The 23,069-nt window shown below is 42.0% G+C and overlaps 1 protein-coding gene across 1 annotated transcript in view; it reads left to right on the forward strand.

The window, feature by feature from the left end:
- The window catches only part of USP32 (ubiquitin specific peptidase 32), a 230,454-nt gene that overhangs the window by 126,967 nt on the left and 80,418 nt on the right, over nucleotides 1–23,069 (forward strand). The window contains exons 6-10 of the mRNA XM_062215840.1: nucleotides 4,450–4,581; nucleotides 7,297–7,404; nucleotides 9,642–9,757; nucleotides 10,299–10,361; nucleotides 20,440–20,523. Of these exons, the coding sequence (XP_062071824.1) occupies nucleotides 4,450–4,581; nucleotides 7,297–7,404; nucleotides 9,642–9,757; nucleotides 10,299–10,361; nucleotides 20,440–20,523 (503 nt within the window). The remainder of the gene's footprint in view (nucleotides 1–4,449; nucleotides 4,582–7,296; nucleotides 7,405–9,641; nucleotides 9,758–10,298; nucleotides 10,362–20,439; nucleotides 20,524–23,069) is intronic.

The raw sequence follows: 23,069 nt of genomic DNA on the forward strand, positions 1-23,069 counted from the left end.
CTGGGGACCAAGCACTTGGGCCGTCTTCCACTGCTTTCCCAGGTCATTGACAGAGAGCTGGATCAGAAGTGGAGCAGCTGGGATGTGAACTGGCACCCATATGGGATGCCGGCGCTCATATAGCAGCTTAGCCCACTGTGCCACAACACTAGCCCCCCATTTTAGCTCTTTAATGAATGTTTAGGTAGTCTTCTACTTCTATTCTTTGTATTCTTGCTGCCCACCAGGCTGTTCTCAACTCAACAGCTAAGAATGGTTCTGTGGGTTAGATGATGTCACTCCTTTTCTTTAGGACCCCTCCCCCATTTAAGTATTTGTCTCTTCACGAGGGTTACTAGCATCCACACACTTTTTACCTTCTCTTCTTTCTTACTGTATAACAAGAGCATAGATTTTATATGTTTATTTTGTATTCCAATAGATTTTGAACTGAGTTATAATGGATTCTTTTGAGGTTTGTGATATGTATTCTGCTTGAATGCCAATAATAACCTTGCTTGTTTTCCAGTATTGTACTTCATAATTTTTAAAGATTTATTTTATTTACTTGAAAGGTAGAGAGACAAAGAAAAAGAGACCTTCCAACTGCTGATTCACTTCCCAAAGGACCATGGCTGTTTGGACTGGGCCAGGCCAAAACCTAAGCCTGGAACTCCATTCTGGTCTACCGAATGGATGGCAGGAGCCCAAGAAGTTAGGCCATTTTCTACTGCTTTTCAAGACACATTAGTAGGGATATGGATGGCAAGTGAAAGATCTGGGACTCATTTTTTTTATTATTAGCTTTTAAAGATTTATTTATGTATATGAAAGGTAGAGTTACAGAGAGGCAGAGCCAGAGAGAGAGAGAACAAGTAAGCTATCTTCTATCTGCTGGTTCACTCCCCAAATGGCTGCAGTGGCTGGAGCTGGGCTGATGCAAAGCCAGGAGCCGGAGCTTCTTCCAGGTCTCCCATGTGGGTCCATGGGTCCAAGTACTTGGACCATTCTCCACTGCTTTCCCAGGTAGATTAGCAGGGAACTGGATCAGAGCAGCTGGGACTTGAACCAGTGCCCATATGGGATGCCGGCACTGCAGGCAGCAGCTTTACCTCTATGCCATGGCACCAACCCTAATCTGGGACTCTTAACTAGTGCTCTGATATGGGTGCTGTTGTCACAGGTGGTAACTTAATCCAGTACACTACAGTGCTGGCCCCCATACTTCATATTTTTCTATCTTAGTGCATTAGTGAGAATTTCCAGAATCATGTTAAGTAATGGATTGGAGGGAGGGGGTTTCTGCCTCGTGTTGGGAAAAGGAGGTGAAAGAGCTTCATTCTCGGGGCCAGCACTGTGGCGTAGCGGGTAAAGCCGTAGCGTGCAGTGCTGGCATCCCACGTGGGTCCCAGCTGCTCCTCTTCCAATCCAGCTCTCTGCTAAATCTTTAAAAAAAAAAAAAGACAGGGAGCTGGATCAGAAGTGGAGCCCTCTTCCATATGGAATGCTGGCACTGCAGGCAGCAGCTCAACCTGATAAACCACAGCATTGACGCCAGGAATATTTTTTTGATATATAGTTATTTGTGAATCAGCTTGATATTTTCAGGCATTTAAATGGTCTTTTTTTAAAAAAAAGATAAATTTATTTATCTGAAAAGCAGAGTTACAGAGAGGCAGAGGCAGAGAGACAGAGAAAAGTCTTCCATCCGCTGGTTCACTTCTCAAATGGCCGCAATGGCCAGAGCTGTGCCAATCCGAAGCCAGGAGCCAGGAGCTTTCTCCAGGTCTCCCACACGAGTACAGGGGCCCAAGCACCTGGACCATCCTCTGCTGCCTTCCCAGGCCATAGCACAGAGCCCGATTGGAAGTGGAGCAGCCAAGACACGAATTGGTGCCCATATGAGATGCTAGCACAACAGGTGGCCTCATCTGCTATGCCACAGTCAGTAAGACATATAAAAAGAGAACACATGTGCACATGCAAAAATGAGACAGACATACAGAGACAGAGATCTTTTATCAACTGGTTCAATTCCCATATGCCTAAAACAACTGAGTCTGAGCAAGGCTGAAGCCAGGAGCCAAGAACTCAGTCCGAGTCTCCCATGTGGTTTTCAGGAACCCAACTACCTGAGCGATCACCTGCTGCCTCGTGGGGTGTGCAGTGGCATGTAGCTAGAACTTGAAACAGAACCAGTACTCATACCCAGGCACTGCAAAATGGGATGCAGGTGCCTTGACTACTGAGTAAAAAGCTTGCTACTCTCCCCATCCTCTTTAAATTTGTATTTATTTATTTATTTATTTTGGCAGAAAGTGAGCAGAATTGTATTTAAGTTTTCTTGGGGCAAGTTGGTAATAGTCTACAGTTTGTTTTTCCAACTAATTTAAAGACCTCTGGAGTCTATGAATACTCCCTTTGTTCAATAAAGGATCTCCACTCTGCTGGTCAGAACTCAGACATCACCTAGCCTCATTTGAGCTCTAGATATTTTTTAGCTTCTAATTGCCTAGTATTTGTTCCTAGCCTAACCTCAGTGAGTTTCTCTCTGCATATACAGCCTATTGTTCTGCCAAAACTCAACAAGACACCTGTGTGGATTTCTGGAGCTCCCTCTTTGTTTAGCTCATTAATATACAGTACTCTGCCATACAGATTTCAGCTGCCTAACTCAACCTCTCTGAAATCCAACCTCTGTTCTTCATTCAGTGAAATCTTTGTACATAGGTTCCTCATTCCTTCCTGAAGTCTGGAAAATGACTACAGGCTGAAATCCAGGCCTCACCTCATTTGTTTTCTTTCCTGCAGGAATCGCAGTCCTGAACTGCCTGTTATCTGATTCTAGAAACAGTTGTTTTATATATTTTATATGGTTTTTTTTAGTATTTTATGTCAGGAGGACAAATCTAGTGCTAGCTATTCTATTATGGTCAGAATTGGAAGTTCCCGGCCGGCGCCGCGGCTCACTAGGCTAATCCTCCGCCTTGCGGCGCCGGCACACCGGGTTCTAGTCCCGGTCGGGGCACCGATCCTGTCCCGGTTGCCCCTCTTCCAGGCCAGCTCTCTGCTGTGGCCAGGGAGTGCAGTGGAGGATGGCCCAAGTGCTTGGGCCCTGCACCCCATGGGAGACCAGGAGAAGCACCTGGCTCCTGCCATCGGATCAGCGCGGTGTGCCGGCCGCAGCGCCTACCGTGGCGGCCATTGGAGGGTGAACCAACGGCAAAGGAAGACCTTTCTCTCTGTCTCTCTCTCTCACTGTCCACTCTGCCTGTCAAAAAGTAAAAAAAAAAAAAAAAAGAATTGGAAGTTCCCGTATTTATATCTTAGATTTGGTTGTTGAGTTAAGAATAAATATTTTATATATGCTTCTTTTCTTTAAAGATTTTATTGATTTATTTGAAAGAGTTGCAGAGAGGCCAGTGCTGTGGCGTGGGAAGTTGAGCCTCTGCCTGTGACACCAGCACTCTGTATGGGCGGCAATTTAAGTCCTGGCTGCTCCACTTTCTATCCAGCTCCCTGCTAATATCCTGGGAAAACAATTCAAGATGGCCCAGGTCCTTGGGCCCCTGCATCCATGTGGGAGACCTGGAAAAAGCTCCTGGCTCCTGGCTTTGGACTGGCCTAGTTCGGCTCTTACGGCCCTGTGGGGAGTGAACCAGCAGATGTTCTACTAGTTTTCCCAGGAGCTGGATTATCAGGGAGTTGAATTGGAGGTAGAGCTGCTGGGACTTGAACAGGCACCCATATGGGATGCCCCCATTACAGGAGGCAACTTTACCCACTACATCACAATGCCAGTCTTCCATATATGCTTTTTACCATGGTTGGAGCTTATCTGTAATTTTTTTTGTTTACCTTCTTATGAATGAGTGGAAAGTAACATCTTTGCTTTGATGACTTTACTAATATCTATCACATTTGGATCCCACTCTACTTCCTCTGTCATTTATTGACTCTGTTACTTATAACATTCTTGATCATATTTTTTCTATTTATTCATTCAATATTGAATGTGTAAGTGAGTCACCCTGCTGATAGGATGACTCAGACATGTGTCCTTTTCTGTATCCTGTGTAAATAGTCTAGCCAGGAGGGAAGATGTACATATGAACTTCAAATCCAGGATGGAGACCGAAGGTAAACAAAAATGAATAGAGATAGAAGTAGTGTGGGAAGTCCAAAAGAAATGGCTCAGTTGTATATTATTTTACGTGTTGCATTTCAGCAGCCTGGTAATGAGGAATTGCAGATTTGTTTTAAAACCTCTTGCTTTGTGCTCATTTTTATTTCATTGTTTTACCATTTTACATATAATAGATTTATCTTTCAGAGTTTCAGTTTTGTTCATGATTATATTTAACAAGTGAAATGGAAAATTATACCCTTGGAAAATATATTAACAGGGTAAACAAACTTCCCAGAAGAGAATTCTTGAAGTCTCATAATTTTGTTTAATTTCTCTCTCAGTGGAAGAATCAGACATCATTGATCTCGAGAAACGCTATTGGTTGCTAAAGGCTCAGTCCCGGACTGGAAGATTTGATTTAGAGACATTTGGCCCATTGGTTTCACCACCTATTCGTCCATCTCTAAGTGAAGGTAGGACTCATTCCATTTTCTACAAATCTTTAATAGTAAATATATCTGAGCCTTTCTCTTCTTTCTAACCAACACATTTTAAGTCTAAAAGGCAGTGTTCTTTTTTTTTTTTTTTTTTTTTTTTTTTAAGATTTACTTATTTGAAAGAGTTACAAAGAGGGAAGAGAGAGAGAGTTTCCATCTGCTGGTTTCACTCCCCAAATGGCTGCAATGGCCAGGCCAAAGCTGGGAACCTGGAGCTTTTTCTGGGTCTCCCACATGAGTGCAGGGGCCCAAGCACTTGGGCCATCTTCCACTGCTTTCCCAGGCACATTAACGGGGAGCTGGATCAGAAGCAGTCAGATCTCACACCAGTGCCCATATGGAATGGCAAAATCACAGGCAGCAGCTTAACCCGCTGTGCCACAATGCCTACCCCTAAAAGATGATGTTCTTAATCATTTTTATGTTTCTTGCAATTGTATAGTGAGATGGGAAAAACAAAAGTGGAAATTAAGATTGTAATCTTTAGCTTCATATTCTACCTGTGTAGCCATTCAGAAATCACTCTACACCTCTGCTTGTGAATATCTTCACGTATAAAGTGAATTTGACCAAATTAGTATTTATGAAATTGTGCTTTTCTGAAGCAGCGTAGTAGCTGTTGTAGGGAGTGTGCCAGTGGCTACCAAATAAGAAAGCTCCAGTTTTCTATAGCTCTTCCTCAGCTAGGATGCACCACTTGTTTTCCTTCATAGAATATTCCACTGGAGCCACTGCTGTGGCATAGCAGGTAAAGTCTCTGCCTGCAGTGCCGGCATCCCATATGGATGCCAGTTTGAGTCCTGGCTGTTCCACTTTTGATCCGGCTCTCTGCTATGTCCTGGGAGAGCAGTGGAAGATGGCCCAAGTGCTTGGGCCCCTGTGCCCACGTTGGGAACCTGGAAAGAAGCTCCTGGCTCCTGGCTATGGATTGGCCCACCTCTGGCCATTGCAGACATTTGGGGAGTAAACTAGCAGGTGGAAGACTTCTCTATCTCACTGCCTCTGCCTCTCTGTAACTCTGCCTTTCAAATAAATCATTAAATCTTAAAAAGAAAAAAAATATTCCACTGCTATATCTCTACCTATCCAAAAAAGAAAAAAAGTTCAGCTACCAGAGTAGACTATGTCTGACATCCCCTCTAAATCTGAATAGGTTCTGACCTTTTTAAACTCACCTTTTTTTCTTTAAATATTTATCTATTTATTTGAAAGAGCAACAATGAGAGAAGGAGAGACAGAAAAATCTTCACTGGTTCATTTCCCAAATGGCCACAACAGCTAGGACTGGGCCAGGCTGAAGTCAGAAACATCATCCTGGTCTTCTACATGGGTAGCAGGAGCCCCCGTACTTGAGCCATCTTGTGATGCCTTCCCAAGCACATTAAGGAAGCTGGATCAAAAGCAGAGTAGCCAGAACTCAGACCTAGACTCCAATAAGATATGCCAGCATCACAAGCAGAGGCTTGACCTGCTGTGCCACCATGCCAGCCCCTTACACCTTCGTGAAGCTTTAGTTTTCCAATCTTGAAGCACACGCTGAATTAGATTTCAGGACTATATATTCTAACTAACTTAGGAATCTGAAAAATACAGATTGTTATGGGAACCAGGGAAAGTTGGGCTCTGGGTTTCCACTTGTATCAACAGTATGGTTGTTTTTATACTTTTAGAATTGGAGATTAATGTGTAATTTCACTTGAAAGCACAAGTTATTCCATTTTTTTTCTAATTTGTTTGAAAAAATCATAGGATAAAATTCTTGATTTTTGGAATTTTTAATATTCATGTATAAAAGATTAGTCTAAACATGATATAATAGAGTCCTTATCTCTTGTGATGTTTTCCTTTGCTTCATGAAAAGAGCTATATTATGGAATCTTGTTCATTATACTGTCATGTATCTTTCAGTATTCTTTTTTTTTTTTTTTTTTTTTTTTTACTTTTTGACAGGCAAGTGGACAGTGAGAGAGAGAGACAGAGGGAAAGGTCTTCCTTTTTGCCGTTGGTTCACCCTCCAATGGCCGCCGCGGCTGGCGCGCTACAGCCAGCGCACCGCGCTGTTCCGAAGGCAGGAGCCAGTTGCTTATTCTGGTCTCCCATGGGGAGCAGGACCCAAGGACTTGGGCCATCCTCCACTGCACTCCCAGGCCACAGCAGAGAGCTGGCCTGGAAGAGGGGCAACCGGGACAGGATCGGTGCCCTGACCGGGACTAGAACCCGGTGTGCCGGCGCTGCTAGGCGGAGGATTAGCCTGTGGAGCCACGGCGCTGGCCTCAGTATTCATTTAGTAAGAAATTCCACTTTTCTCTTTTTTTCTTTTTCATCTCAGTCTTTAGAAGTAAAGATAAGTATTGGATTTTCTGGGATTTAAAAAAATTTTTTTTATTTACCAACTTGCAAAATTTAGACATTTTTATCTAAGTATTGATATAAGAGAAATCCACACAAGTATAACCCAAACATTAACAATATGTATAGGATTTTCTGCTGGGATCAGATATAAATTATAATTATACCAAGAGGAAAAAAAAAACCACTTTCTTAGCCATTGGGAACTACTGATAAATGTTCTTTTCTTTTCTTTCTTCAACCAGTTTATGAGTGTTTTCATTCTCTCTTCTGTAAACCTGTCAGTATTAATATTAGAAAGTGTGTTGGTTGTGATTTATGTTGTCTTTTCCTATCTTACAGGTTTGTTTAATGCTTTTGATGAAAATCGTGACAATCACATAGATTTTAAGGAGATATCTTGTGGATTATCAGCATGTTGCAGGGGCCCCCTGGCTGAAAGACAAAAATGTAAGTATGTTAAACACTATGACAAAAATTGTAAAAAGAAAATCAGCTTTTATCCATGTAAAATCATCTGTGGATTAAAGTTTAATTTTTATAACTTTTTGAGGTTGGCAGATACCAGTCTCCTATTGGGATTTTATTGAAATTACTCTGAAAAATCAAGAATCTTTTTTTGTTTCATTTTGTTTTGTTACTATGGAATAGTTAAGATTCCTTATTATTTTTTTTTTTTTTGAAGATTTATTTATTTATTTGAAAGTCAGAGTTACACAGAGAGAGAAGGAGAGGCAGAGAGAGAGAGGTCTTCTGTCCGCTGGTTCACTCCCCAGTTGGCCACATCGGCTGGAGCTGCGCCATCCAAAGTCAGGAAACAGGAGCTTCCTCTAGGTCTCCCACGCGAGATCAGTGGCCTAACTACTTGAGCCATCCTCTGCTGCTTTCCCAGGCCATAGCGGAGGGCTGGATCGGAAGTGGAGCAGCCGGAACTCTACCCGGTGCCAATATGGGATGCCAGCACTGCAGGCAGCAGCTTTACTAGCTATGCCACAGCGCCAGCCCCAAGATTCTTTGTTATTAACAGTGGGGTTGATTTTCCTGAATAGTTTGTATTTCCTGATAAATGAACCAATCAGCTATGATATATTTAAGAAAAGTTTTATTAACCATTTAGGAAATGTTTTCTAGTAGTCTATATAGAGAATTTTGTGTCTTACATAATCTGAAGTATAAGTCTTTAACTTATACATGTTAATATTTTATTGGAATGAAATTTATGATCAAAACACAATTATATTAAATACTAAAATGTCCTTTTTTTACCCTAGCTAAAAATGTTGTAACAGCCTAATTTACAGGCATAAGAACATTACATTATTAAATCTTTACTGTATTTGAGACACTACAGCAGTTTACATTTAATTAGAACCTAATTCAAATATATTTACTAAGGTCATTATCTTTTTGTCTTTCTAAAATAGAACTATTTGATATTTTTATCTTACATAGTAATATTATACTATGATATACTGAATTGATTTAAAACCATAACTATTCTGTGACATAAGTTTTTAATCCTAAAAATTATGAATTATTTTTATTTTTATTCCTTGTTTATCTACTGTTACTTTATGATTTTTTTGCATTAAAATTTAATGTTAAATAGGAAGTGTGAACTCTGCCTCTCATTTGAGGCTAATTACTACATTTTTTTTTCCCTTTGGTCGGATTTAATTCACCTGCAAGTGAGCTCCCAGGGGCCAGAGCAAGGCCCCCACTAATTACTACTTTTGAAATGGAAATTTTTATAATGGAGATTAACAGACTGAGTGAATCATTTGAAGATAATTAGCAAATTGCTGATTTTCTAGTTTTTAGCACGTTGAAGAACTTTTATGAGGAGTTGAAATTGTTCTTTTCAAAGTTGAATGTATTTGTACACTGTTACATTGGAGAGGTAAAGTGGAAGTACACTACCTTTACACCAGCTTTTTCTTACTGATTCTCAATGTATGTGAAATATTTTAAAAAGTTTGCAATGATTGGTTTTGAATATAAGAAATAAACTTAAGTGTTCACATTACCACCTCAAACCCTATAATGTATTGTCACATTGTGGGATGACTTAACGCTTTCTGGCTTATAATATAAGCTCTAGGTTTGGCTGAAGGAGCTCCCTGATCCAGGTAATGATTTTGAGGGATCAATTCATGTACAGGGAGTAGGTTTAGTCTGCTCCAGAGAGCTACTCCAGAATATCCTTGTTTAAAAAACTAAGTAATTAGGCTGGTGCCGTGGCTTAACAGGCTAATCCTCCACCTTGCGGCGCCAGCACACCAAGTTCTAGTCCCAGTTGGGGTGCCAGATTCTATTCCGGTTGCCCCTCTTCCAGGCCAGCTCTCTGCTATGGCCCGGGAAGGCAGTGGAGGATGGCCCAAGTGCTTGGGCCCTGCACCCTCATGGGAGACCAGGAGAAGCACCTGGCTCCTGCCTTCGGACCAGCGAGATGCGCCGGCCGCAGCGGCCATTGGAGGGTGAACCAACAGCAAAAAGGAAGACCTTTCTCTCTGTCTCTCTCTCACTGTCCACTCTGCCTGTCCAAAAAAAAAAAAAAAAAACAAAACAAAAAACACTAAGTAATTACACAAGGACACCTAATAAGATACCTTCTACTGTAGATACTTCTAATAAGTATCTTCAGAATATGAAGATACTTTTGCTCCATGAGAGTTTCTTTTTGTTAGTTTGCTTCAAGGTGTTCGATGTTGACCGAGATGGAGTGCTGTCCAGAGTTGAGCTCAGAGACATGGTGGTCGCGCTTTTAGAGGTCTGGAAGGACAACCGCACTGATGACATCCCTGTAAGTTCTGATTGTGTACGTCTTGTTGCATTTAAAATCCCAACAGGAAAATGGAATGAGCTAGAGAAAAAAAAAAACAGATGGAGCCAGCATTTGATACAGTGGTTAAGTCACCTGTGTGTGATGCCCACATGCCATGTTGGAAAGCCTGGTTCCCGTCCAGGCTACTTCTGCCTGGGTGCCTGTCACCCATGTGGGAGACCCAGATAGAGTTCCTGGCTCTTGCAGGTATTTGGAAAGCTAACCAGCAGATGAAAGATCTATCTATCTGTGTGTCTGTCTCTCTGGTTTTCCAATAAATAAAAGAGATGCAAAATTGAGAAGAAGGTTTGGCTTGGAAAAAATTAGTAAGCTGAACTTATTGTATAAAGTAAGAAGAAAGTAAAAAGTCACAGGAAAATTTATCCTAATTTTTGAAGCAGATTTGAGAATTGTGTGTGATAATTTAAAAATAAGCAACATATACTTTACGAGCTGAATAATAAAATAAAAATTGTATTCACTCTTTTCTAATTACTCCTTCGGATTGCTGTTTTTAAAGGAATTACATATGGATCTCTCTGACATTGTAGAAGGCATACTGGATGCACATGATACCACAAAGGTGAGTGTAACTAAGACTATTTTATTTTTTCTGAAAATACCATGTTCTTTGCATTGAGGTGTGTAGCTTTTATACATGCCCAGAGCTCTTCTGCATCATCCTGCACTGTGTACTCACCTGGACCTGTGATGAAAATGCTGCCAGGTTACCTCTACAGACAAGCAGAACCTATGAAGTATAATATAAATGAAAATATTTATTTAGATCTGTATGAAATATTTTATGAGAATTAAATCGATAATAACCCTTGACATCTGTATTTTACAATTTTTATTTCTTCCATTTTAAATTATATTAAGGCTAACATTCTACAAAAGAAACCTAGCAAAAAGGAATACATACTGTATGATTCCATTTATTCAATTCAAGAATAGAAATGAAATTAACATAGTGATAGAAGTTGGTACAGTGACTTCAGGGGTATATGGAGTACCTGGGAAGAAATATAAGGGAATGTGTGTGGTACATATATTTAAAATATTTTTTTAATTGGAAAGGACCTCTTTTGACTCCCTTAATAGCAACCAGAATAAACATGTAATAGCAGGAATAAGCATGTACTTTATAATAAATAAATCCTTGAATTACTTCGTTTGATAGCATTTATTAGTAATGGTATCATAAAAGGTCTGCTTCTATAACTTGCATTATTACAACGTCCATGTGTCCTTGTGAAATTGAAAGTATACGTATCTTAAGCATATTTGCATTAGATTCTTTCTACTCAAACATTGATTTATAAGGAGAGCAGTAGAAGATAGATGACAATGGAATTATAAAATAGAAGTTTAGAAACCAAATAAAATCAGTCCCCCCCCCCCCCCAGGCAGAGTTAGACAGTGAGAAAGAGAGACAGAGAGAGAGTTACAGACAGTGAGAGAGAGACAGAGAGAAAGGTCTTCCTTCCATTGGTTCACTCCCCTAATGGCCGCCACAGCCGGCGCTTCACCTATCCAAAGCCAGGAGCTGGGTACTTCCTCCCAGTCTCCTATGTGGGTGCAAGGACCCAAGCACTTGGGCCATCCTCCTCTGCCCTCCCGCGCCACAGCAGAGAGCCAGACTGGAAGAGGAGCAACTGGGACTAGTACCTGGCGCCCCAACCAGGACTAGAACCTGGGGTGCTGGCGCCGCAGGCGGAGGATTAGCCAAGTGAGCCACAGTGCCAGCCAATTGTTTTTTCTTTCTTAAGTCATCATTCCATAAGGAATCATCATATCTGAGGGTATTGTGGGGACCTACAAAAGGGACTCTGAATTCAGCTGGGAGAATCAAGGAGGTTTCTGTGGGATTGTGACCACTGTCAAGGTTGAAAAGTGATGGCTAAAAGAAGGAACACCAAGTGGTAGGATAGGAGATGCTGTGTGATGCGACCTCTGTGGTCCTGGAACTGCCCATAATATCATGTGGCTGGAACAAACAGATGGATATGTTTGAGGTTGGAGGCCTGGACTAGGGTCACAACATGGAGGTCCCTGGGTACAAAGGGCAGGAGTTGAACTTTATAGCAAACTATGGGGAACCTGGAAGATTGAAGTAGAGCAGAGCAGTGTGATCATCTGATACCAGTTTGATGGTCAAGCCGTATTTAAATGGAGCACATTTACAGATAAATCTTATAGTTGTGAATTTGCTTGAGGAAAAACTCATGATTACACCTAATCAGTCCTAATTTCAATCAGTAAAATGTTAATTAAATTGAGAGAATGGGCCGGTGCTGTGGTATAGTAGGTAGGGCCACCACCTGCGGTGCTAACATCCCATATGGGCACCATTTGTATCTGGCTGCTCCACTTCTGATCCAGCTCTCTGCTGTGGCCTGGGAAAGCAGTGGAAGATGGCCCAAATTCTTGGGCCCCTACACCCATGTGGGAGACCCAGAGGAAGCTCCTGGCTCCTGGCTTCAGATCAGCACAGCTCTGGCCATTGTGGCCATCTGGGGAGTGACTAGCAGATGGAAGACCTCTCTTTCTCTGTCTCTCTCTCTCTCTTTCTTTAGCACAGCCTTTCTGTAACTCTGCCTTTCAAATAAAGAAATAAATCTTTAAAAAATTTTTCTGAGAAAGCAAAACAACAACTCTAGTTTCTAAGCATAATGCTGTGTATATTTTTACTCTGAATATTAATTATTTCTCAAATGTTAGTATAGCAAATAGGCTTTTGACCATCATTGTACTCATGCCAAATCTTTGTGGTTATAACTAGTATTCCTTTTTTAAAAAAAAAAAAAAGATTTATTTATTTATTTGAAAGTCAGAGTTACACAGAGAGAGGAGAGGTCTTCCATCTGCTAGTTCACGCCCCAATTGGCTGCAACGGCCGGAGCTGAGCCGATCCGAAGCCAGGAGCCAGGAGCTTCTTCCGGGTCTCCCACGCGGGTGCAGGGGCCCAAGGCCTTGGGCCATCTTCTACTGCTTTCCCAGGCCATAGCAGAGGGCTAGATTGGAAGTGGAGCAGCCGGGTTTCGAACCAGTGCCCATATAGGATGCCAGAGCTTTAGGCCAGGGCATTAACCCACTGCGCCACAGCGCCGGCCCCACTAGTATTCCTTTTGTTCATGTTTGTTAAAATATCTTTGATATCTGTGTACCCTTACCACATTCCTTGAATTTTTGTGATTACTTTTTTTTTTTTTTTTTTTTTTTGACAGGCAGAGTGGATAGTGAGAGAGAGAGACAGAGAGAAAGGTCTTCCTTTATGCTGTTGGTTCACCCTCCAATGGCCGCTGCGGCCAGCGCATCTCGCTGATCCGAAGGCAGGAGCCAGGTGCTTCTCCTGGTCTCCCGTGAGGGTGCAGGGCCCAAGGACTTGGGCCATCCTCCACTGCCTTCCCGGGCCATAGCAGAGAGCTGGCCTGGAAGAGGGGCCACCGGGATAGAATCCGGTGCCCCAACCGGGACTAGAACCCGGTGTGCCAGTGCCACAAGGCGGAGGATTAGCCTGTTAAGCCACGGCGCTGGCCTGTGATTACTTTAAATACAAAAAAAGAATCAGATTATCATCCTAAAAATTATTTTTACTGTCTTAAGCATTTTATATTTAGTTCATTTTTCTAGAAGTTCTTATACTTACTACACAAGACACATAAATTACAACTGTTCTTTTAAAACTGCATTTATTTTGTTTTTATTAAAATTCTGGATTTTTCAAGGTGAGCATTTAGCCTAGCAGTTAAGATGCCTGTTTCCCATATTGGAGCACCTGGGTTCAATTCTTGGCTTTGGCTTCTACCTTGAGCTTCCTGCTAATGCAGACCCTGGGAGGCAGAGGTGAAGACTCAAGTGTTGGGTTCCTGCCACCCACGAGGGAGACCTGGATTGAATTGCTGGGTCCTAGTCTTCAGTCTGTGGCTTTTGGCCAGGTCCAGTTTGCAGTCATTTGGGGAGTGAACTAGTGAAAGGGGAGTTCATTCTCTCCCTCCCTCCCTCCTTCCTCTTTCCTCCCCCTCCCCCCGCAATGATGTGCTACTCAAATAAATATTTTTTTTTATTTATTTGGGATGCAGAGTTACAGAGAGAGATCTTCCATCAGCTGGTTCACTCCCCAGACAGCTGCAACAGCCAGAGCCTGGCCAATTAGGAGCCAAGAGCCAGGAGCTTCTTCCTGGTCACCCACGTGGTTGCAGAGGCCCAAGCACTTGGGCCATCTTGCACTGCTTTCCCAGGTACATTAGCAAGGAGGTGGATCAGAAGTGGAGCAGCCAGGACTGTAATGGGTGCACATATGGGATGCAGTGTCGCAGACAGAGGCTTAACCTTCTACACCACAGTGCCAGCCCCAGATAAATTATTTTTCAAAAGCCTGGATTTTCAAATGACAAAACTAGTAAAAATTAACACATTTTCATTATTTTACTTGAGTTCCCCGGCCTGTTACAAATGCTAAATACTGTGTAATTAAAATGAGTCATACTGGTACAGGCATAATAATAATAAAGGTTATTGCTTCAAAGATACAAGGCATTTTGAAATGTAGCTTTTCATTGTAATTTCCCTCTCTGTTGGCATTCTTCATTATTCTGTCCTAGATAGTTCTGTCACCCCTGATTGTTGTAAAACTCCATAATGATTTGAAATTTATCAAAACATAACCATACTCTTAGAAACCATTGTTATGTAACACATGTTCCTCTTTTGCTCCTTGTGACTGAGGTATCTGATGTGCAATAGCCTACAAATCCTGTTCTATATATATTTTTTAAGAATTAAAATTTTAGCTTTTCTCCGTTGTGGAGAAGAGGAAGGTAATAATATTCTGACTTCTATGAAGTGTTGAATACATTTCTATCCATTGTATGTGTTTTATATATATACATTTTTAAAGATATATTTATTTGAAAGGCAGAGATATATAGAGAGAGAAGAGAGAGGGAGAGACAGAGAGAGTCTTCTGTCTGCTGGTTTACACCCCAAATGGCTGCAACAGCTGGGGCTGGGCCAAGCCAAAGCCAGGAGCCTTCTGGGTCTCCCATGTGAATGCAGGGACCCAAGGACTTGGGCCATCTTCCACTGCTTTCCCAGGTACATTAGCAGGAAATTGGTTTGGAAGTGGAGCATCTGGGACTTAAAACTGGCACTTATGTGGGATACTGACATTGTAGGCTGTGGCTCAACCTGCTATGTACAATGCCAGTCCTTGTTTTATATTTTAAAAATTAAATAATATTGTGAAGCTATTTTGCCATCATTTTTTGTAATTTAATAATAAATTAACTTTTTCTAAATTTCAAAAATGTTTATTATGTATCTTTCATATGCTAAATATAAAACCATGTATGGGGCTAGCACCGTGGCTCACTTTGCTAATCCTCCGCCTGCGGCGCCAGCACCCCGGGTTCTAGTCCCAGTTGGGGCACCGGGTAGTAGTCCCGGTTACTCCTCTTCCAGTCCAGCTTTCTGCTATGGCCCAGGAAGGTATTGGAGGATGGCCCAAGTGTTTGGGCCCCTATACCCGCATGGGAAACCGGGAGGGGGCACCTGGCTCCTGGCTTTGGATTGGCATAGCTCCAGCCATGGTGACCATTTGGGGGGTGAACCAACGGAAGGAAGACCTTTCTCTCTGTCTCTCTCTCTCTCTCACTATCTATAACTCTGCCTGTCAAAAAGGAAAAAAAAAAAAAGTGTAGGAAACAGCGCTTATGCATAGCAGATTAAGCCACTGCCTGTGATGTTGGCATCCCATATGACTGCCAGTTTGAGTCCTGGCTGATCCCCTTCTGATCCAGGTTCCTGCTAATGCAGCAGAGGAAACAGTAGAGAATGGCCCAATTCCTTGAGCTTCTGTACCCACGTAGGAGACCTGGAGAAAGCTCCTGGCTCCTGGCTTTGGATCAGTCTAGCTCCGGCAGTTGTGGCCATCTGGGGAGTGAACCAGCAGATGGAAGATCTCTCTCTCTCTGTCTCTCACTCTTTCTGTAACTCTGCCTCTCAAGTAAATAAATGAATCTTTTAAAAATATTTAATATAGAGAGATTGCTCTTAGCCTCTGCATAGTTTTATGCTGTGAATATACCTATGGTTCATTCTTATATCTTTAAAAATCAAATTGGGGGCACTGGCATTTAGCTCAGTGGTTAAGATACTGCCTGGGATGCCTGCGTCTCATACCATAGTTCCTGGTTTCACATCCTGGTTCCAGTCCTGCTAGTGAGTACTCTGGGAGGTGGTGGTGATAGGTCAAGTACTTCCATCCTTGCTACTCATCTGGGTGCTGTACACTGAGTTCTTCTTAGCCCCTGGCTTTGGTCTGACCCAATACTGATTGTTGTGGATATTTGGGGAATGAACTAAGCAGAAGAAAGTCTCTATCTGTCTTCCTTTAAAATAAAAATAATAACAATATTGCTATAGCCAAAAAATAATTTTCAAAGGCACGAGGGATACTAGTGAATGGTTATGGAGTTGAGCACTTTGATAGTAGTGTGATGTGAGCAACAGGCTCCTACATCAGAAATCCTCTTGGATATCATGTATTACGTGTCCAGATGCTTTCAGCTGATTTAAGGGGGGAAAACTCTTCAGAGGATTCCTCTTTGCTGTAGAAGAACAGGACAGTTTAAAAAGTGATTGTAAATAAATCTTTAAAGTGGGAGGGGGGCGCCGACACTCTGGCTTAGCAGGTAAAGCCGCTGCCTGCAGCCGGCATCCTCTGTGGGTGCCCACTTCCAATTCAGCTCTCTGCTGTGGCCTGGGAAAGCAGTGGAAGATGGCCCAAGTCCTTCATGGGAAACCTGGAAGAAGCTTCTGGCTCCTGACTTCAGATCAGCGCATCTCCGGCTGTTGCAGCCATCTGGGGACTGAACCAGTGGATGGAAAGATGGAAGAGCTCTCTTTTTCTCTGTCTCTCTCTCTGCCTCTGCCTCTCTGTAACTTGCCTTCAAATAAATAAATAAATCTTTAAAAAAAAAAAAAAAAGTGATCGCAATGGAGCCAATGCTGTGGTGTAGCAGGATAAGATGCTGCTTGCAGTGCCAGCATGCCATATGTGTTCCAGTTCAAGTCCTAGCTGTTCCACTTCCAATTCAGCTCTCTGCTAATGCACCTTGGAAAGCAGTGGAGGATGGCCCAAGTGCTTGGGCCCCTGCACCCACGTAGGGAGACCAGAAGAAGCTCCTGGGCCCAGCCCTGGCCATTATGGCCATTTGGGGAGTAAACCAGCAGATGGAAGTGCACTTTCACACTCACTCACCCTCCCTCCCTCCCTCCCTCTCTCCCTCTCCCCCCTCTCCCCCCCCCCCTTTCTCTTTCTCTGAAACTATGCCTTTCAAATAAATATATCTTAAAAAAAAAAAAAATGAGGGCCGGTGCTGTGGCATAACAGGTAAAGCCACTACCTGCAGTGCCGATGTCCCATATGGGTGCTGGTTCAAGTCCCAACTGCTCCTCTTTTGATTCAGCTCTCTGCTATGGCCTGGGAAAGCAGTAGAAGATGGCCCAATTTCTTGGGCCCCTACACCCATGTGGGAGACCCCAAAGAAGCTCCTGGCTCCTGGCTTTGGATCGGCACAGCTCCGGCTGTTGCAGCCAATTGGGGAGTGAACCAGCGGATGAAAGACCTCTCTCTCTACCTTTCTTTCTTTGTGTACTCTGACTTTCAAATAAATAAATAAATAAATAAATATTTAAAAAATAATTGATTTGGTAAGAAACACTCTGTGATTCAATATTAGTCAATCAAAAGATTTGCCTATCCCTTCTCCCAGTGTTTTACTTTTTCAGCATAAATTTATTTGAAAAAACAAAGATGAGGAATTTTTTCTAACTTTCCCCTTAATATAGTTTTCTACCTTGATTTGGAAGATTTTCTTAATTATTATAATCTTTACATATCTGTGGTGTGGCTATTGAACTCTTGATTACATAAGTGATTCCACAAGTCCACTTCAATGATTCCACAAGTCAACTTTTAACAACAAAGTGAGTAGGACAGGCTTTTGGGAGACCTGCATCCCGAATTGGAATGCCTGGTTCAAGTGTCAGCTCCCTTTCCTATCCAGCTTCCTCCTGATGCACACCCTGGGAGGCAGCAGGAGATTCCTTAAGTTCTTGGGTCCCCACCATTTGTGTAGGACTCCCAGATTGAGTTCCTGGATGTTACTTTTGGGCCACTGTGGCCCTCACTACTTGGGGCATTCAGGGAATGAACCAGTAGATGGTCTATCACTATCTACCTTTCAAATAAAATGAAAATACTTTTTAAAAAATATCCGAGGTTTTCCTTGTTAGTAGTTCAGAGTGCAGCTGACAGATACATTTGAAGTATAAGAGAAATTGAGGGTAGAGACCAGTGTTGTCAGCAGTGCTAGCATCCCATATGGGTGCCGGCTCAAGTCCCAGCCGCTCCACTTCCAATCTTTAACCATGCTAATGTGCCTGGGAAAGTGGCAGAAGATGGCTCAAGTGCTTGGGCCCCTGCATTCATGTGGGAAAACCGGATGAGGCTCTGGCCTGGGGAGTGAACCAGTGGATGGAAGATCTTTCTCTCCTAACTCTGCCTTTCAACTAAATAAAATAAGTCTTAAAAGCAAAGGTAGGGACCGGAGCTGTGGCATGGTAGATGAAGCCTCTGCCTGTAGTGTTGGCATCCCATATGGTGCCGGTTCGAGTCCCAGCTACTCCACTTCCAATCCAGCTCTCATCTATGGCCTGGGAAAACAGTAGAAGATGGCCCAAGTGCTTGGGCCCCTGCACCCACATGGGAGACCTGGAAGAAGCTCCAGGCTCCTGGCTTCTGATCGGCTCAGCTCTGACCATTGCAGCCAGCTAACCAGCTGATGGAAGACCTCTCTCTCTCTCTGCCTTGCCTTTCTCTGTGTAATTCTTTCAAATGAAATAAATTAATTAAAAAAAAAAGACAAGAGTAAACAATGTTGCTAGAATATCTTTGTTCATATGTAAATTTTTTAGAATATGGGTAGTTTTTTTTTTTTTTATTGGTTGTGAGATTCACTAAATATGTCTGTGCATAGGCCTACCCAGTTAAACTACATCTGTTTGCATTACCACAACTTATAAGCTTTTGCTATTAAATGTTCCTAGGGAAAGTATAGGAGTAAGCTTATACTTGTTTACCTTCTGCATTGCAGTGGGGTTAGAAAAGTAAAGATGAAGAAATTACTATCTGTTATACAACATTTCGATTGGTATTAATATATCAATGTTAGGGTGGGTGTTTGGTGTAGCACTTAAGACATACTTGGGATGCCCACATCTAGTATCAGGGTGCCAGGGCCAGCTTCATTCTCGGTTCTCACTTCCTACTAATGTACACCCTGAGAGGCAGCAGGTAGTTGGGTTACTGGGAGACCCAGATTGAGTTCCTAACTCCTGACTTTGGCCCAGTATAGCCTTGGCCATTGCAGGCATTTTGGGAATCAACCAGTGAATGGGAGATTTCTCCCTTCCTTCCTCCCTCCCTCCCCCTCTCTTTTTCTCTGTCTTTCAGATATATATTTTAAAAATATGTATCTGAGTGAAAGTTGTATCATGAAAGCCAATTATTATAACTGACATTATTTAAGGTCTTATGCTGTATGATATTTTTTATGATATTATATAATGGAAAAGCTCAACATTATTAAATAAAAGCTAAAAATGTCATCATCTAGGATTGTTTAGTAATTGTTGAACACATGAAATAACGAACATTTGATTATATTTTTTCCTGATAGGAAAAAAGTATATAGATTGACTTCTACATGTATATGTGGTTTGTGGTACACATTGACATGACAAAAATACTGCTTTATTTAATTTAGAGAAATAATACTAATTGTATTAACAGTTGCAATTGTGGAATTGTAACGTAGATGTTCATTCTTGGTAAATCATTAAGCTCCTTTAAATTTCTTTCTTTTTTTTTTTTTTTTTTTTTTATGTATTTGACAGATAGAGTTTGACAGTGAGAGAGAAATAGAGAAAGGTCTTCCTTCAGTTGGTTCATCCCCCCCAAATGGCAGCTACAGCTGGCGCACTGCGCCGATCCGAAGCCAGGAGCCAGGTGCTTCCTCCTGGTCTCCCACGTGGGTACAGGCGCCCAAGCACTTGGGCCGTCCTCCACTGTCTTCCCGAGCCACAGCAGAGAGCTGGACTGGAAGAGAACCAACTGGGACTAGAACCCGGCACCCATATGGGATGCTGGCGCCGCAGGTGGAGGAGTAGCCAAGTGAGCCACGGCGCCAGCCCCAATCCTTTAAATTTCTTCTGAAATCTGTTAATGTTGCTAGATGTTTCTGTTAACATTGACTACTTGAACAAAATTACAAATGGCATTTGTGTAAGTTTTGTCACTTTTAAATTCATTTCAGGGCATTTTAAAAAAATCATGGAAAAATGGTATTAAAAGATAAGTTTACTTCATTGCAAAAACATTTTGAAGTCCGTGCATAGGTTTTTCATAATGTGAGTTTTACATGACCTTTGTGTAGACCCCTTGTACTGTCTGCTGACTCTTCAGGTGAACACATAGCATCTACTATAAACTATGGGTTTGCTTTCAGAAATTAAGCTTAATAAACCAGGTTTTATTTATAAACGAAATAAATGATCTTCATCTAAGATCTTCTTGAATGCCTCTTTTTCAGATGGGCCATCTTACTCTGGAAGACTATCAGATCTGGAGTGTGAAAAATGTTCTTGCCAATGAATTTTTAAATCTCCTTTTCCAGGTATGTTTAAGGTAAATGATAGATACAAAGAGCAGAACTATCAGTAATTTTGTGTTTTTTTCTGTCATATAATAGCTAAAAGTATCATATCAAGGCTTCAAACCATAGATTATAAACAGATAAAACAACTACCGTATGCTGTACAGTACTTGAAACCTGGTAAGAAGAGCATGAGTGACTGCTGAAGCTTCCCAACATTGTGATATAGAAACTAGGAAAACAGAATGTAGATTATACTTGTCTTCATATAACTCATGATAGGACAGCATGTAAGCATACAGAGGGTAATTTAAATTGCCAAAGCTGTAACTGTTATTTTGCTTCATTGTAATCTTTAAAGCCCTTCCTAATAAGTAAGGCAGTTATGAATAGAAAACTGGGAAATAAGTAAGTAATTATAAGTTTCTCAAAGTATATTGTCTCTAGTTAGGATATTTTCTTAGCTGCAAGGGTGTGTCTTAACATTTATTCTTTGGAAGATCTAAGAAAGATTAAGAAGGAAGAAGAGCTACCAGGAGTTATCAGCTCATCAAGCTTGCCAGTTTATAAGTGTTTTTCTAGTTAGACTAATTCCTTACTCTGATTTTTAAAAATAATTTATATTTTCTCATTTTATTTATCATGATCTTCCATTTTAAATGAAGAATAATTTGTCTACAACACAGCTGTGTTAGAATAAATAGAAATTGGTCTCTTCCTAACAGCTAATCTGATAAGTTTTATACCATCCATTCTTGTCCATTGGTTGCTTTACTTTTTTTTTTTTTTAAGATTTATTTATTTATTTGAAAGAGTTACACAGAGAGAGGAGAGGCAGAGAGAGGGAGGGAGGGAGGGAGAAAAAGAGAGAGGTCTTCCATCGCCGGTTCACTCCCCAATTGGCTGCAACGGCCAGAGCTGTGCCAATCTGAAGCCAGGAGCCAGGAGCTTCTTCCAGGTCTCCCATGTGGGTGCAGGAGCCCAAGGACTTGGGCCATCCTCCATTGCTTTCCCAGGCCACAGCAGAGAGCTGGATCAGAAGTAGAGCAGCTGGGTCTCAAACCAGCGCCTACATGGGATGCTGGCGCTTCAGGCCAGGGCATTACCCAGCTGCATCACAGCACCTGCCCCCATTGGTTGCTTTACTGTCAGTGACAGTTTTCAGCAGGGATTCATGTTGATGGCTTTGAAATATATGGGAAGATAATATAGATCTTCATATAAACACAACTGACTTGCTTTGTAACAAGAAAATTGGTCAGTTCTTTTTCTATCATTCAAAATAATATCTGTGTTATTGGGTTTTGTAGGCTATTTTACATTTGCTATTTTTGAAACTGCTTTGTTAAATACACAGTATGAAAACCTTTTGATCACTTAAGTTTGTGTCTGAGTCTTGTCACTGTCACAAACACTGGCATTTTGAGTTTTGGTGTTTCCCTTCCTATCTTCTCATTCTTACGGATGTGGAAAGGTGTTATTTTTCTGTAACTCTGACTTATAAACAAACATGTACTTGAGATGTGCTTATATGGACCTGTGTTTCCAAGATTTTATTATGAAAAAGGTTTTTCCAGTTTACAGCCACACATCCACCCCCTAAATCTATTAGTACATTTTGCTATACTTGCTTTATCATATCTTCTAATGTGTTTTGAAATATACATTCAATTAAAATGAGTCTACAGACAGTTCTGCTGAGTTGTTTTATGTTCTATCTTAAACTTACTAGAGTTAGCTGGTAAATTCAGTGATACTGCGGGTTGAATTATGCTCCTGCAATATTTGCAAAGATCTCAGTGAATTTTTGGAGAATTCTCTGATAACCTTCCAGGTGGTCCCACCTCTTGCCCCAAGGAAAGCTCCCAGGAGAATTTTCTCCTCAGGACCAAATGGGTTACCTGACCTGATAAAGATGCCCTAAGGGAAGCCCCCTCTACTCTGCCAACAAATGTGGGAAGGAATTTGCTAATTTTCACTCAACAAATCCTTCAGCTAAGACTCCCCATTCTTTGTTCTGGTGGCAAGGGGATGCTGGGTAAGCAGATTCCCTTAAAAAAGGGAGTCTAAACAAAGATAGGTGAGCTCAGCCCTCTGCTCTCTGCTGAGCCACCCAGCCTGGCCTGCCCAGGTGTCTTCTTTTCATTCAACCATGTAACCTCCCTCTTCCCCAGTCTGAGTGACTGAGCACTCTCTTCCTTATCCCTTCTATTCTGATGGATGCTGTATCCCCATTAAAACCTTATCACTGGGGCCAAGCACTGGCATCCCATATGGATGCCTGTTCGAGACCCGACTGCTCCACTTCCAATCCAGCTCTCTGCTATGGCCTGGGAAAGCAGTAGAAGATGGCCCAAGTCCTTGGGCCCCTGCACCTGCGTGGGAAGCCTGGAAGAAACTCCTGGCTCCTGGCTTTGGATTGGTGCAGCTCTGGTCGTTGCAGCCAATTGGAGAGTGATTTGGAGGATGAAAGACCTCTCCCTCTCTCTCCTCTCTCTCTCCCTTCTCTCCCTCTCTCTCCCTCTCCCTCTCTCTCTCTCCCTCTCCCTCTCCCTCTCTACTTCTCT

The sequence above is a fragment of the Lepus europaeus genome, chromosome 18, assembly GCF_033115175.1.
Source record: "Lepus europaeus isolate LE1 chromosome 18, mLepTim1.pri, whole genome shotgun sequence".
NCBI classification, from domain to species: domain Eukaryota; kingdom Metazoa; phylum Chordata; class Mammalia; order Lagomorpha; family Leporidae; genus Lepus; species Lepus europaeus.